The following is a 17163-nucleotide window of genomic DNA, read 5'->3' on the forward strand; positions in this document are numbered from 1 at the left end:
ATATGAATAGTGTCTAACCTAGCAACATGAGCAAATACTTCAAAATAATCGATACCTGGCTTTTGTTTATATCCCTTGGCAACTAATCTTGCTTTGAAACGATCAACTTCACCATTGGGTTTGTACTTAGTCTTGTAAACCCACTTTACGCCAATCGACTTCTTATTTGTTGGTAAATCTGTCAGCTCCCATGTATCGTTTTTCTCAATGGCATGAATCTCCTCATCCATTGCTTTCTTCCAATTGTTGTCTTTAAAGGCTTCTTCAAAGTTCAACGGCTCACAATCTGAAAATAAAGCAAAATTTATGATTTTTTCATCGGACGGATCGTTGTCATTGCCAACTTCATAATCTGCTAATCTAGTAGGTAGTCTCCTCTCTCTTTGAGGTCTTCTAGATGATTCTGGTTGTTCGGTTGCGTCCAGTGTCTTTCTTCTTCATCATCACATGTATTTGAAATTACAATCGGATGCTTTTCTATCTTTGTGTCCCAGTCCCACATGGCTTTCTCGTCAAATGTCACGTCTCTGCTGATGATTACTTTCTTTGTTTCTAGATTGTACAACTTGTATGCTTTTGAGTCTGTGCTATAGCCAATAAAGATACACTTCTCGTCTTTGTCATCTAACTTCTTCCTTAATTGATCTGGTACATGGGCATAAGTGATACACCCAAAGATTCTGAAATGATGAATGGAAGGCCGCTTTCCACTCCAAACTTCCTCTGGAGTTTTATCACAAACACTCTTTGTTGGACACCTATTTAAAATATGAACTGCTGTTGCGACTGCTTCTGCCCAAAACTCTTTAGGCATTTGTTTTGACTTGAGCATGCATCTGACCATATCCATGATGGTTCTATTCTTTCTTTCAGCGACTCCATTTTGTTGAGGAGTGTATCTAGTTATTAGTTGGTATTGAATTCCGTGTTGCTTAAAGTATTCTGAACATGCAAGATATTCTGTTCCTCTGTCTGTTCTGAGAATTTTGATTTTAGTATTTTACAGCCACTTTGTTTTTCGACAAACGCCTTGAATGTCTTAAAAACATCACATGCTTCTGATTTTTGCTTCAGAAAGTATACCCATGTATATCTACTAAAATCATCAATAAAAGTGATAAAGTGCCTGCTACCACCATTACTTGGAACTTCTACAGAACAGAGATCTGAATGCACAATTTCAAGTAATCTTCTAGCTCTCCAAGACTTTTCTGTAGGAAATGGATCTCTGTGCTTCTTTCCCAGTTGACAAATCTCACAAACACAATTGGAAATATAAATCCGTGGTAGACCAGAAACAAGTCCTTTTCTTGACAGGTAATTTAGGCCAGAAAAATGAAAGTGCCCAAACTGCATATGCCACAACCAGTTATCATCAAGTATCACAGAACTCATGCAAGAGGGATTAACATGTTGAATTTTTAACGGAAATATTCTGTTTGAAGTCATCTTTGCTTTATCAATGAACCTTCCATTGTTGTCAAATACAGTGCAATATCCATGATAAGTTATCATCTTATATCCCTTCTCAGATAATTGTTTCATACTTAGTAAATTGTAATCAAGTTCAGGAGCATAAAAAACATCAGAAATATAACTCAGAGAACCATCTTTCAATCTAATTGGTATATTCCCCTTTTCCTTCAATAGGGATCTTTGTACTATTACCAAAGTTCAATAATAGTTTAACTGAATCATCTAATGAAGAAAATAACTCCTTTCTACCAGACATATGATTATTGCAAGCATTATCCAAGTACCATATATTTTCATCTTCAGCACATGAATTACTTGTAAAAAATAAAGTCTGAGTACACGGATTATCATCAGTATTTTGATGCTGATTTTCTGCAACGTGTGCTTGATTATTATTCACCAGTTTGAATCTGTAATCTGCTGCTTTGTATCCATACTTTCCACAATGAAAGCAATTGAAATTGGTTCTTTCTTGATAAAAATTGCCTCGACCTCTTCCTCGGTTGACAGGCCTAAAATTCGTTCACCTCTTCCTTGATTAGGTGGTGTAAAATTATTGTAACTTCCTTGGTTGTAATTGCCACGACCTCTACCTCTGAAACTTCCTCTGCCTCTACTTTGAAAATTGAAACCACGACCTTGTCCTTCTTTTATACGGCTTGATTCTGCAACATTGTTGAAATTCACTCGGCTTTTCAGGGCTTCCTCGGTTGACTTTTCTGATTTCTTCAGTATTCTACTGATGTTGCTTTCCATGGTTCCTTGCAACTCTGCAATCGTTATGGTATCCATATCGTGGGACTCTAGTATCGTAGTCACCACATGGTCATACTTTATCGGCATGGTGCGAAGAATTTTCTCCACCACTTTGCTATCGGGCATATCTTCTCCATAGACTCTCATCTTATTGACAAGGTCTGTAACATGAGTAAAATATTGCTCAACAGTTTCTGAACTAGATATCTCGTACCTTTCATATTCTCTTCTCAAAGACTGTAGCTTTACTTTTTGAGCTTTATCTACGCCTTTGTATGATAGCTTCAACGTGTTCCATGCTTCTTTTGCACTTTTAGCATTTGCTATTTTGCCAAACACCGTATAATCTACTCCTTGATAAATTTGAGATAGTGCCAATTGATCTCTCCTCTGTTGGACAGCATCTGCTCCTTCTTGCAAATCCGGTTCAATGAAATTTCATAAGTTCTGGGCCTTCAAATGGGTAGACATCAAAGTCTCCCAATAACTATAATCAAGTTTTCCATTTAACTTAGGACCGGACCACACAATATTGAAAGTGTTTGCCATACCGACTCTAGGAATAAACAACTATGTGAGAACTCTCTCACACCTCACAAACTCTGAAACACCAGGCGCTGGATTAACCAGCTCTGATACCAAATGTAAGTATAATACCCACACTTCAATTGGCCCTACGATCACTCACTCATATAAATGACGCTATCATATTTTTCATCTCTCAACTTCACCAACTCTCATATGAAATAATAGAACAAAGAAGGACTTCACATAATCATATCTTTTTTCATTTCATAGAACATACAATACACAATGCATATGTGCCTTTATATAGGCAATGCTTCTTACTAAAATAATAATTTATAAATCACAAATCAATTTTGTAATGACTACCATTTCATGAGTTGGTTTCATGAATAATCTTTCAACTTGTATTCATGTAGTTTCTATAATCTTCTAATTTCAATTCAATTTGATTTTGAATTCTTCAATATTGTAGAATGTTGTAGTTATACTACTCTCTTAAATATTCTTCAAAAATCTTCAAGCTTCCAACATCTTCTAGTAAATAGATAATTATTGTTTTCAACTCAAACTTTACTTCTTCAATTCTTTAACCATATTTCATGAAAATTCTAGTTCATGCAAGTTAATTTAAAATTTTTAATCAACAATGCTTAAAAAGATAGTTGTTATCTTTTTGTGTATGCATGTGAGAGAAAAATCACTGGTAGCAAATGAAACAATATTGGAGGTAATTTTGGTTTCTCATTATATCTGAATAATTAGTTTATCGAAGATTAGAACTTTATTTATGAGTTTAAATTGATTAATAAATTAATGTATATATAAGGAGATTTGAAATTTTGAACTCGACACTTATTTAAATAAAATAAGGACCAATTACTAGACTAATACCAACCTAACTTAGTCTATTTTAGGTAATTGAATGCTGTCTTTTCTTGTTTGCGCCGAAATTAGCATGCTTATGTGAAGAATATTCAAGAAGATTGAATATAATGAAGAACCAAGTAATAAAGGTTCTTGAGAGAAGTAGTAACTCAGGAACAGAGAGAAAAAGAAAGTGCTATATCTGCGCATATAGTTTGTGTATGCTATTAAACGTGTTACCTAGAGTGAATAATGTGCTGCTATTTTATAGCTAAAGTTTGGGGATAGAAAGCTAAAATAAAGGAAGCTATTAGATAGGAACTAAATTTGAATGAGTCAAATCTTGTTTCTTAGCTGTTGAGTTATTATTATGCTTTACATCCCCCCTTAAACTGAGAGAGGGCTTGGAAGCCACTTTCAGTTTGTCCCGAAACTTGAAAAACAGAGTGATTGAGAGAGCTTTAGTGAAGATATCAGCTACTTGGTCTATGGCTGGAAGATTGGAGACAAATAGCTTCCCAACAGTCACTTGGTCTCTTACAAAGTGGAGATCTAGCTCAAAGTGCTTGGATTTGCTATGCAAGATAGGATTAGCTGCAAGCAAGCAAGCACTTTGATTATCACAATAAATGGTAGGAGGAACTGGAATTGGTATGAATAACTCTTTGAGCAGGTTTTGAAGCCAAGCAAGTTCAGATTGTGCTGCAGCTAATGCTCAAAATTCTGCCTCTGTACTGGATCGACTGACTGCGTGCTGTTTGTTGCTTTTCCATGCTATCAGATTATTGTCTAAATAAACACAATAGCCATTGATTGATTTTCGATCATCACAATCTGCTCCCCAATCTGCATCAGCAAAGAAAAGAAGTCTGAAGTTAGTACAACTGGTAAACACTAAGCCTTGATCAACTGTACCTTTTATGTATCGAAGGATTCGTTTGAGAGCTTTCCAATGATTGATAGTTGGGTTATGCATATACTGGCAGACTTTACTCACTGAATATGTGAGATCTGGTCTTGTAAGAGTCAAGTATTGTAATGCTCCAGCTACAAACCTGTACAACTTGGGATCATCAAATGGGTCAGAATCATGTAAACTTAGTTTTGAAGAGGATACCATTGGAGTTGGTACTGCATTAGCCATTAACATGTTAGTGCGAGTCAGAAGATCAATAATATACTTTCTTTGTGTTAAAATGAGCTGTTGGTTATTAATAAATGTAGCTTCTAAGCCAAGAAAATAACTAAATTGACCAAGATCCTTGAGAGAGAAAATAGAGTTTAGTTTGTCAATGAGAAACTGTAACTCTTGAGGATTATTCCCTGTTAATAAAATGTCATCAACATAAGCACATAGTAGCGTAATAGAGTTTGATGTATATCTTACAAATAATGAGGGATCTGTTTTAGTATTGTGAAAACCAAACTGTTGCAAGGTAGCAGTTAAGGTTAGAAACCAAGATCTTGGTGCTTGTTTGAGGCCATATATGGCCTTCTTAAGACTACAAACTAGGCGAGGGTTAGATGCCGAGAAACCTTGAGGTTGTTCCATCAAGACTGTTTCATGTAATTCTCCATTGAGAAACGCATTGTCAAAATCAAATTGGCGCATTTGCCAACCCTTGGACAGTGCTAAAGAAATCACAACTCGAATAGTTTGTGGCTTAATCACAGGGGAAAAGGTTTGATCAAAATCTATCCCTTCTCTTTGAAGAAAGCCTTTTGCCACTAACCTGGCTTTATATCGAATTGGGTGGCCTTGTGGATTCTTCTTGACAGCAAACACCCATTTACTACCGATGATAGTAGCATTTGAGGGTGGTAATACTAATTCCCAAGTTTTGCATCTATTTAAAGCTGTATATTCAGATTCCATTGCTGTTCTCCAATGTTGATGTTGAAGAGCTTGTTGTACAGTTTTAGGTGGATGATGAAGAAAAGAAGGATCCTCTTTAGAATCTAACAAGTGAGTGAGATTAGCAGATGGGTTAGAGTGTGTGGATTTTGATCTTGTAGTCATTGGATGAGAATTAAATTTTGCTGGTGGAGGAGGAGGAGGTGGGGGTGGGGGGGAAAAGGGAGTTGAATTTCAATATTAGAGATCTGTCCAGAAGGTAAAGGGTGAGATTGTTGTGAGGCTGATGATGTATTTGTAGCTGGTGTAGTGGGAGGAATAAGAGGAGTAGGTGCTGGTATAGAAGATGTAGGAGGTGAGGATGAGATAAGTGATTCTGATCAAAAGCTCGGAACAACAACAAATTGGTTATTGGAGTAAGTATCTCTAAAAGATTCAGAAGTAGAATTAGCAATAGTTTTAGTAAAATGAGTTGAGTATGGAAACTTGCCTTCATCAAAAACAACATTACGAGATAAATAGAGCTTACCATCAGGGGAAAGACATTTGTAGCCTTTATGTTGAGGATCATATCCCAAAAATAAACATAGATGTGATCTATAATCAAACTTATGTTTGTTGTAAGGTCGTAAAAGAGGATAACAAGTACACCCAAATACCCTCAAAAAATTATAATCTGGTTGTTGATGATACATCTTCTCAAAAGGAGATTGATTTTGTAAAATGGGAGTGGGCAATCTGTTAATCAAGTAAGCTGCAGCAAGAAATGCATCATCCCAGAATTGTAATGGCAAGGCAGCAGTGGCCAAGAGAGCAAGACCTACCTCAGTTAGGTGTCTATGCTTTCTTTCCACAGTGCCTTGTTGTTGATGAGTATAGGGACAAGACATTCTATGAATGATACCGTGTTGAGCAAAAAAAGTCTTAAAGTCATTATATAAAAATTCAAGACCATGATCAGTTTGTAGTGCTTTTAGTTTGAAACCAGTTTGGTTTTCAAAGAGGGTTTTAAATTGTTTAAATGCAACAAAAGCTTCTGATTTATTAACAAGAAGAGAAATAGATATATATCTTGTATGCGCATCTACAAAACTGATATAATACCTATATCCATACCGAGAAATAGTAGGCGAAGGCCCCCAAATATCAACATATACTAATTCTAGAGGCTGTGAATATACAGAATTAGAATCAGAAAATGGCAATTGATGTAGTTTAGCCATAGTACAAAATTCACATACAGACAAAGGAGTAGACAATTTGGAATGAGTAATCTGATTTGAATGAAGAACTTGTAAAACAGTTTTCATTGAAGGATGGCCTAATCGCTTATGCCATGTATCAATAGAGGTCACTGGATTATGTGCTACATTCAAAGCTGTCTTTGGATTTATACAAGAATTAGATGTAGGCAGATGTCTAGGTACATAGAGACTAGAAAAAACATAAATTCCATTCTTAGTTACCCCTTGCAGAAGCTGTCTCCTGGTAGCCTGATCACGAACCACACAATGATAAGGCCAGAACTCAAAAAATACACAATTATCTGCTGCAAACTTTGAGACACTAAGTAAATTCTGAGTTATTTGAGGAACAATCAACAAATTATTCAATTTAAAAGAAAGATCAGTTTGAGTATCACAAAGATATGAGGAACCTGAGTTAGTAATTTGGATACCTTGACCATTACCTATATAGAGTTGATCTGAGCCTGTTTGACCTTCAGCAGCTTGAAGGAGATTATTGTTGTCTGCAGATACATGATGGCTAGCACCACTATCAGGATACCAAGAGGATTCATGGATAGAAGGTGGTGCAGAAAAGAAGGCTCTTGGCTGATGAAAGGAAGGAGGTGGTGCAGGTGGTTGAGTTGATTGTGTGAAATTGGATGCATTTGGTGATGAAAATTGCTGGTCAAACCTGTAATAGCAGCTCCATGCAGCATGTCCAGATCGATTGCAGATTTGGCAGAACAATCTTGATGAGGAATTAGTGGACCTTCCTCCTCTCATGAACCTGCCTCCCCTTCCTCTTCCTCTGAAATTGTTGTTTCTTTGAAAATTTTGATTATTTGCATTTGAAGATTGTGACAGATTAGCTAAAGGAATCGATTGAGACGGTTTCTTGAACCGATTTAGCATATTTTCATACGCTACCAAATATGATTCTGTTTCAACCACAGTGAATTTTCCCATTTTTGCCAGGACAGTACCAATAAATCCTTGATACTCCTCAGTGACTCCATCAAGAATTGTTTGAAGATGTTCATCTTGAGAGACTGAAGAATCTAAAGCAATTAAGAATCTACAATTTGACGAATGCTGGAGAGATAATCCGCAACTGTAGTTGTAAGCCTTACTGATCTCAATTGAGATCGAAGAGTTTGAATTCTTGCTATTGATGATGCAGTAAAATATTCAATGATGGTATCCCACATTTGATAGAAGTACTTACAGTGCACAACTTTGTTCTTGAAGCTTGTTGATATCGAAGCTAGAAGCCATGTAATCAGTGACTTATCTTGGAGCTTCCACTCCTTATAAGTTTCAGATTCAGTTTGTGATGGCTTTGTAGCATCTCCAGAATCTACCATTTGAGTAGGTATGTTCTCCTTCTTGAAATGACCTTCAAGATTCTGACTTTCAACCGTAACAGTCGCAGCTTGTTTCCATGTAACAAAATTATTGTCATCAAGTTTATCAGCAATTACTGGTAGAAGGTATTTAGTTGTAGAAGCATTAGACAGGATCATAGCCATGGTTGTAACCTAAGGGCTCTGGATACCATGTGAAGAATATTCAAAAAGATTGAATATAATGAAGAACCAAGTAATAAAGGTTCTTGAGAGAAGTAGTAACTCAGGAACAGAGAGAAAAAGAAAGTGCTATATCTGAGCATATAGTTTGTGTATGCTATTAAACGTGTTACCTAGAGTGAATAATGTGCTGCTATTTTATAGCTAAAGTTTGGGGATAGAAAGCTAAATAAAGGAAGCTATTAGATAGGAACTAAATTTGAATGAGTCAAATCTTGTTTCTTAGCTGTTGAGTTATTATTATGCTTTACACTTATGATTTTTGTCTTTAAATTATACTTTTGAGAAAATTAATTAATGGTATGATTTTGCACTCTACAACAAATACAAGTGTCCTATTTAATCAATTGGAAGAGCTGTTTCCCTTGAACAGTATGAGTATTAATGCCTTCTAACCTATAAGATGTATCTAAATCGCTATGGTAATGGAAATCTTTAATGACCTCAAATGTGAAATTTAGGATATACCTTTTCTCGAAAAAAATAAAGAAAAAAAATACTTTTAAAATAAGATAGAAAAGTACTTTTAAAATAAGTATTTTTTTTATCGGGAGCGATTTTTGCATATTTATATAAATTAAAATAAGTAAAATCTAATTATATTTTGTTCTAGTGTTTTAGGAATGTTATCCAAACATTATACACAAGTCTAAGAAATATATTTATATTAGAAAAATATTTTTTTTATAAAATAAGCTCAAACAAATTCATCCAATTTGTTTCAAATAATGTTATGATATTATATTTGTTGTTGAAGATTGAAACAATAAACTCGTATATATTTATAGATACGGACAGGCAATCCAGCACTTTAGATATATCCTTTTTTAAAGAAAATAAAGAAAAAAAACACTTTTAAAACAAGACAGAAAAGTACTTTTAAAATAAGTACTATTTTTTTATCGGAAGCAACTTTTGCATATTTATATAAGTAAAAATAAATAAAACCTAATTGTTTTCTGTTCTAGTATTTTAGGAATATTATCCAAACATTATACACAAATCTAAAAAATATATTTATATTAAAAAAGTTTTTTTTTTATAAAATAAGCTCAAACAAGTTCATCCAAATTTTTTCAAATAATGTTATAATTTATATTTGTCGTGGAAGATCTAAAACAATAAACTCGCATATTTGTTTTAGGCTAGAATATGACTCCTTTCTAGAGGATCCAAGAGTCAAAACATTTCCATAATGGTGAACATATGCCTATTCCTTTTTAAACTCCAATATTTCAGTCTGTCATTGCTACTGAAGGGTTATTTTCTACCTTTGTAATTAAAGTTATATATTAAATAGTATTTTATTTTTTTAATTAAGTACTTTTTAGGTACTCCTAAAATATTCTGGTGTATATAAATAGTTAGATAGAATAGGTCTATTAAGATTAGGATGTCTAATATTTTTGTATATATATATGGATAATAATAATGACAAAAACAAGAAAGTTTTTCATTCCTCAGCTGCCTTTTTCTCTCTTTTCAGAGTCTTCCTTATATAGTACTTACTCCACTATTTTATCATTCAATTCTATAAATTTAAACAGTGTTTTATCAATCTTAGCAATATTTTTTATATCTCCTTCAATGATGATTTCATTGGCAATGTTACTAACAATCTTACTGACAATGATAACAACCCTGAAAATCAGGAGTAAAAGCAGGAGGAGATAATTTTAGTTCTCTCAAATCCTGAAGATTCAAGTGGGAGACAAAGTCCAAGCGTGTGATAATAGTGATAGATATATAGATATACGGATATATAGACGTATATATAGATTCTTTTATAGAATAGAATAATTACTGATTGATTTTTTGTTATTGCTTAGTGCCAATTTTTGTTCCGAAAGATATATATATTTCAAAGTTGATGCTTTTAAAATTGACATAGTTTAGTTAGTTATGTAATCTTCTGTGTTTACATATTAATTTAATTCTTATTTTTTAAAATAAATAAATGTTCTGTGTTTACATATCTTATTATCCAGATTATTTTTTTATTAATAATAGACTTATCATTGTAATTATTTTGTAGTGAGAATACATAAATAATACATAATATATAAGGTGTAATAACTCAACAAATATTTTGTAAGGAAATTATTCATAAGATGAACTAAATAGGATTAAGAGAAAGAGAAAAATAAGTTCTTCTCTTTATTGAAGAAAATGAATAATTTCTTTAAAAAATATTTATTGAGTTATTATACCTTATATACTATGTACTTTTTATGTACTCTCACTAAAAAATAATTACAATGATAAGCTTATTATTAATAAAAAAATAATCTAGATAACATACCTTAATAGATTTATGAAAGATTCATCCTTTATTTCTTTCTACCAAATAATCTTAACAATAAACGTTAAATACAAGCTTGGTTCTTATCTCACTCTTATAGATGACACCTTAATATGGCATCCTAACTACTCCACTTTTATTGACCATCACTTATATCTATTAAGTATGAACTAATGGCATGATTTTTGCACTCTACAACAAATATAAGTGTCCTATTTGATCAATTGGAAGAGCTGTTTCCCTTGAACAGCATGAATATTAATGCCTTCTAACCTGTAACATGTATCTAAATCGCTATATTATGGATTCATGGTAATGAAAACCTTTAATGACCTCAAATGTGGAATTCATGACACGTTTTGTTAGATTCTAAAGCTATTTTAGTATGTAGTTGTTCCTATAGTTGTATTTAGATATACTCTTTTCAAAAAAAATGAAAGAAAAAAACACTTTTAAAACAAGATAAAAAATTACTTTTAAAATAAGTACTTTTTTTTCTTTTTTTTAATCAGGAACCAACTTTTGCATATTTATATAAATAAAAATAAGTAAAACCTAATTGTTTTCTCTTCTAGTGTTCAAACATTATACACAAGTTTAAGAAATATATTTATATTATAAAAATATTTTTCTTATAAAATAAGTTCAAACAGGTTCATCCAATCTGTTTCAAATAATGTTATGATATTATATTTGTTGTTGATGATCTGAAACGCATATGTTTGTAGATATGGGCAGGCAATCCAGCAAAGTTCCTGTGGAAGCTCACTGATGAAGAGATAGCTTTTATCCACCAATTAATTATACTAACCTCGCGCAGGTGCGCGCAGCAGAGAATGTGAAATCGAGTTTGAGAAGGGGTTATGAAAGAAGTATGCACGTAGGGACGAGGAGTATGACTCAATGCTCGGTGTTGTCCGTGAGATTCCTCTAGAGCTTATTCTTCCAGATAATATCCTACCGAAACAACAAGAAAAGTCTCTTAAAAATGGAGTTCTTCAATAGAATTCTCTTTCGAATTCCAATACTAAAAAGAGAAAAATGCATTTTGATTTTCACATGTTCATTTTTCTCATCTTTATATTTGATTTGTATCTAAATAAACATTTATACTTGGAAGTGTGCAAATTATATTCATCTTATTTGTATCTAAATTAAAATAAATGTATTGTTTTTTACGGTAGAATTGAGTGAAGGGTACATGTGAGAGTCCCGAGACAGCATGCATTTGACTATAAGATGAAAATAAGAAGATGGAAATGGGAAAGGAAGGAGATTAGTAAACAGCTTCACATAGATGCGACAAGTGAGTTTGGACATAACCGAAAGTGAGAGTAGGAAGAATCCAGTGCACATGGGCAATACATATGACTAATGCCTTTTGAGTGGGTCACTTCCAAAGCCAGAGGTCACTATAATAATGTTCATGCAGGTAATATATACCAAACTTTGATGCTTATTGTAATGTTGCATATACATTTTCATGTATTTGTGCTGCGTACAAGAGTAAGGAATAGTGGGGCTGTAAATGCAGGGAATGTTGGGGAACAAGTTGTTGTTGTTCACAACACACACTATCCAGCTGTTTAATTGGCTATTCAATTTGGAGTCATAGGTGGAATTGACTATGCATGCATATTCAGTAACATCTTGTATCAACATAAATCTTATTCTTTTCTTTGCTATGTGCTTTCTATAATCTTAGGAGATCAATGTTGTCACTTGTTACTCAATGCTGTATTACAGTATTAGGTATCAATGTTGGTAAATCCTAATCAAAAGATTAGGCGCAAAGTTACAGCACCAACACCATCGATCCAAGAAGAAAACCCAACATGACGCATAAGCCATAACACGAAAAAACAAAACATAATGAAACCAAGCCACAATCATTATTACATACTAACCCAAACACCCTGAGCAACATGCCATAAGCCCATAACCCATAAGTTTCTACTTATGACTTCAGTAGGCTTAACTACTAAAAATGCATTGGAATTATTTTGACAATGACAAAAATATTTTGAAATTTTTACATCAATAAAAATATTATCAATAATTTAAAAATATGTCAAAAATATCCCGCCGTGATTAAAAACCTACTCCATTAACGAAAAAAACATAACATGGCTAACAAGACATTTTATGTGGCAAAAATAACTGTGAGATAGCTAAACGAAAATATGAATTATCTTAAATCTAATTGAATCCAAATTAAAACGGATGTATATTTTTGTCACATTTTAAAATAAATTAAAGATATTTTTATGGATAACAATACAAGTCATTACTTTTTTAAAATGAAATTGTTTAGATGCAGAGTAAACGTTTGAAATGAGAGAAAAAATTCACGTTCAAATTAGATGAGTTTGATTAAGGGTAGCACTAATGTTAATGTCGCTCCCAAATTATTATCTCCATTCTCATTTAACCATCTTTTTATTAATTTCCCAAATTATTAGATCAAAGATATTGGGTCTTTTCTTGCTTGGGCCAAATTAGCGTGCTTATGAGATACATAAAACGCCATATATCTTGATACAATTATGCAAAAATTTAGAAGAAAGCCCAAGCCCAAGCCCAAACTCAAATATAATGATTTGGAATTTGCATGCTTGAGTGTAGAGGCGAGAAAGCAGCAACTGTCGATGGCTTTTGGCGCTTGTTTCTTCGTTGCAGTGTGAGTCTTGAGAGTAAGAGACTCTCTCTTTTATCAAATGGCTTCCACAAAGCGCCAACTGTCGGAGGAGTGGATACCGAACTCCACGAACACGATGACCCCTCATCATTTCGTTTCTTCTCCTCGCGTTGTTCTCAATCAAGCTGATTGCGACTTGGGTATTCAATTCTCAATCCTATCTTCCACGATCATCTTTCTTAGTTCTCTTAAAGATGCCGCCTTTAGTTAAAAAGAGAAGAACTTTGCTTAGGGTTTTGTGAATCCAACATGAATATTCCCATTTTTGCTCTGGATTGTATGATTGAGTTGATAATTTGTATTAGTGCATGATACTTGCATGTTTGATTATCTTATTTTTTATTTTCTTTCTAATGTGCGTTCTTTAGTCACTCGCATTTGATTACATTCAGCTTGTGATGTCTGAGAAATAAGTGCACGATAGTTAAGTATTTTGTTGTTTTCTTTCTTCCTAATGTGCTGTAAAAATCTTTGCATTCTTTACTTATTGCATTTGATTTGATAGCATTCTGCTTGTGATGACTAAGTTGCTGAAAATTGAATTGTTGCTAGATTTCAATGTGGAATCCGATGGACTTGTTGGATATGGACTTCATGATCAGGGGTTTGCTTATTGTTGGTCTGCTGCCCGAGCTAACGTTGGAATAACCAGAGGAAGATATTGTTTTGGGTGCAAAATTGTTTCTTTGCAGCAGGTTCCAATGGAGGACACCGACTTTGAGGAGCGGCATATTTGCCGGCTTGGTATATCTAGAGGGGATGATATGCTTGGGGAACTTGGGGAGACCAAATACAGCTTCGGATATGATGGGACAGGAAAGTTTTCACATGAAGAAAAATCTTCAGATTATGGTAAGAGGTTTGGTGTTGGTGATACAATAGTATGCTGTATTGACCTTGAAGGCAAGCCAATGGCTTCAATTGGTTTCTCCAAGAATGGTAAATGGTTGGGAACTGCACTCCATTTTTTCCCTAGTCCTTTAGGTCTTGGAGTGGTGGATTCTCCCCTGAAAGATTTTCAGTGGAAATCAGCACTTTTTCCACATGTGCTGTTAAAAAATGTGGTGGTTAAGATGCAGTTCAGCCTTGAAGATGGACTTGTTCCTCAAGAAGGGTTCAAACCTTGGGCCTCTGCTATTGAGGACAGAAACATCATCATGGGACCTGCCTTTTCTGATCAAAGCAATTGTGAAGTGATAATGATGGTGGGTTTGCCTGCTTCAGGGAAGACTACATGGGCAGAAAAATGGGTGGAAGAGCATCCAGAAAAGCGTTATGTTTTGCTTGGAACAAAGTTGATTCTTGATCAGATGAAGGTTAATGATACACTGATATATCCTTCTCTTCTGTCTCTAATTTGTGCTTAACTCAAAAAATTGTGTGCAGTTGAACGACTGTGGTGAAAGATTTGATCGCTTGATGGATCAAGTAACCGGAGTATTCAATGTGCTGCTAACGAGAGCAGCTATTATTCCTCGCAATTATATAATTGATCAAACAAATGTTCACAAAAATGCACGTAAGCATAAGCTCAAGCCATTTGCTGACTATCAAAAGGTAGCTGTTGATCTACATCTTTGGTTGCATCCTAAAAGTTAAATTTTCCACTGATTGTAATATCATTTTATGTTCAATGCAGATTGCTGTTGTTGTATTTCCAAAGCCAGAAGAGCTCAAGGTGCGGTGTGATAAACGATTTAAAGAAACCGGAAAAAAAGTGCCACCTGATTCTCTGAAAAACATGATTGGTACTTTCACATCTTACTTTTTTCTCTATTTTTTATCTGCCTATTTTATGTTAATCATTTCTCCCAACTTACAATCTTTTTTTGGCCTATTATGTTCTATTTTGTTATGGATGTGGCAGCTAACTATGTTCTTCCAAAAAGCATGGATATGCCTAATTCAGATGAGTATTTTGATCAGGTATTTTGGATATTTGGTAATGTAACAGCCTATACATATTTTTGGTGTTAAATGTAAATATCTTGACTAAAGCTTTATTTCATTTGAAGGTTAAGTTTGTAGAACTGAACCGAGATGAGTCTCAGATGTATTTAGATCAGATGAAGCAGGATCGTACATCTATATCAAACACTAGTTCATCGCAATTACAGTGCAGTGATTCCTTTCATTCACTTGCTGGTTCTCCTTTGCAAAACCAAGAAAGTTTTACAGGTTTTTGTCAACATACTGTTATTTTTCTACCATGGAGTATGTTTTTGTATTTAATGCTTTTAATGATTGTAACACTTGGTGCTCTTTGGTTCAGGCGGAGTTAATCACGGACAAGGCATTCATTCTCAGATCCATCCATCCAACTACTGGATGCCCAGTCAAGTTAGTTGGATCTATCTGTTTTATACACATACTAAATTGTATTGCTATCCATCTTGTTTAGTTGTTTTGAGGCAACAATGCTGATTCCTGTAGCTGGTATACATGCTCATAGGTTAACACAAATGTTCATGTGGTTGATCAGCATCATGGAAGTATGAATTCATTTTCCGAAGTATATCCAGGCAGTCAAATTCCCCCTGTACCCCTAGCACCCTCTCCTTGTGGACGTTATCCCATTAACAGAAACGAAGCGAATGAAGCCTTCCCAATTTCAAATGCAGCTACGATGCCTTTTGATTATCATAGATCCTACAATGACAACAGCGGTTTCCAGCGCCACCTGCAAACTCCATCCTCAGCCACACCCGGTAGTTGCTTCCCTCCTCTCCTCCCCTCCTCCTTCTCCTCGTATTATCATGCAATCTGATTGACATTGCTTTCTGTTACATTTCAGATTCAGTTTCCCCATTCGGGATACCAAAACCAAGTTCAAGACCTCCAGATGTAAGTTTCCCAGATTACAAACCATATCCTGGATTTACCCCTCAGCGTCCAAGATACTATTGACTCTTCTATGGAATCTGCTAGTCTTCATAGATATAACCTGGATATCTTTACATGTTTAAAATTTTTCTTGTGCATAGATACCAAATGAATTCACTATTCAGACATTAATAAACCTCACATGTATAGTGGTAAATTGAATGCCAAAATGTGAAAGCTTCACAGTTTCCGGAACACTTCATACTCTTTTCTTATGAATGAGTGACAAATCATAAAGCTCGAAATCATGACCAATTGGCTTGGTAAATGTTTCAAATTTTAATATATTTTGAAGCTTATAACAATAATGTATTTGGATACGATTTTCGATATAGAAATCCAAATACTGAAAAGAGAAAAATGGATTTTGATTTTCACTTTTTCATTTTTCTCATCTTTATATTTGATTTGTATCTAAATAAACATTTATACTTGGAAGTGTGCAAATAATATTCATCTTATTTATAATCCATTCATAATAAGGTTGAAAAAACAAATAAATTATGAAATTGTTAAAGGATATGAAATTTGGTTCTAACTTTTGAGGTGGGCATAGCCATATGAGCTAAGTATAATTATGCATTTATGCAAAAGTAAGAAGGGATCCACACTATGGCTTTCCAAAGCAACAGGGCGCAATCCATGTGAGTAACTCAGAAAAGCAAATTTGCCTACGCAAGCTCCGTGTCTTTGAGCCTACAACACCACACCACACTACACCGGCACTTTATTTATTTATTTCTTTCTTGTCTACGGTATTCTCTAGTTCTAATTCGTTGCACATCTAAATTCCATTTAAATATCTGTTGCTACTGTATTCATAAGATGAAATTTAATTTTTTGACATTTGTTTAAATGGACGAATGAGCTGATTAGTCGGCCAATCCAAATTATTACCGATACTTTATTTATTTATTTAGTGAATTAGGCATAACTCTATATGAGTTTCTAAAAGCCAAGTCTACCAAAATCCATAATTATTCATC

General features: G+C 34.1%; 1 protein-coding gene across 2 annotated transcripts; it reads left to right on the plus strand.

The window, feature by feature from the left end:
* The first annotated feature begins 13147 nt into the window (after window positions 1-13147).
* Window positions 13148-16374, plus strand: LOC112714665 (uncharacterized). 2 transcript variants are annotated; one of them, XM_025766304.2, is made up of 9 exons: window positions 13148-13434; window positions 13847-14610; window positions 14681-14851; window positions 14934-15042; window positions 15162-15220; window positions 15310-15472; window positions 15567-15634; window positions 15747-16002; window positions 16089-16374. In XM_025766304.2, the coding sequence occupies exons 1-9, from the start codon at window positions 13314-13316 to the stop codon at window positions 16199-16201; spliced, it is 1824 nt and encodes a 607-aa protein (XP_025622089.1). In that variant the 5' UTR covers window positions 13148-13313; the 3' UTR covers window positions 16202-16374. The 2 variants fall into 2 exon arrangements, with proteins under 2 accessions (XP_025622089.1, XP_025622090.1); XM_025766305.2 differs by having other exon boundaries at window positions 15777-16002.
* Window positions 16375-17163: the final 789 nt, after the last annotated feature.

This window comes from Arachis hypogaea, chromosome 10, assembly GCF_003086295.3.
Source record: "Arachis hypogaea cultivar Tifrunner chromosome 10, arahy.Tifrunner.gnm2.J5K5, whole genome shotgun sequence".
NCBI lineage: Eukaryota > Viridiplantae > Streptophyta > Magnoliopsida > Fabales > Fabaceae > Arachis > Arachis hypogaea.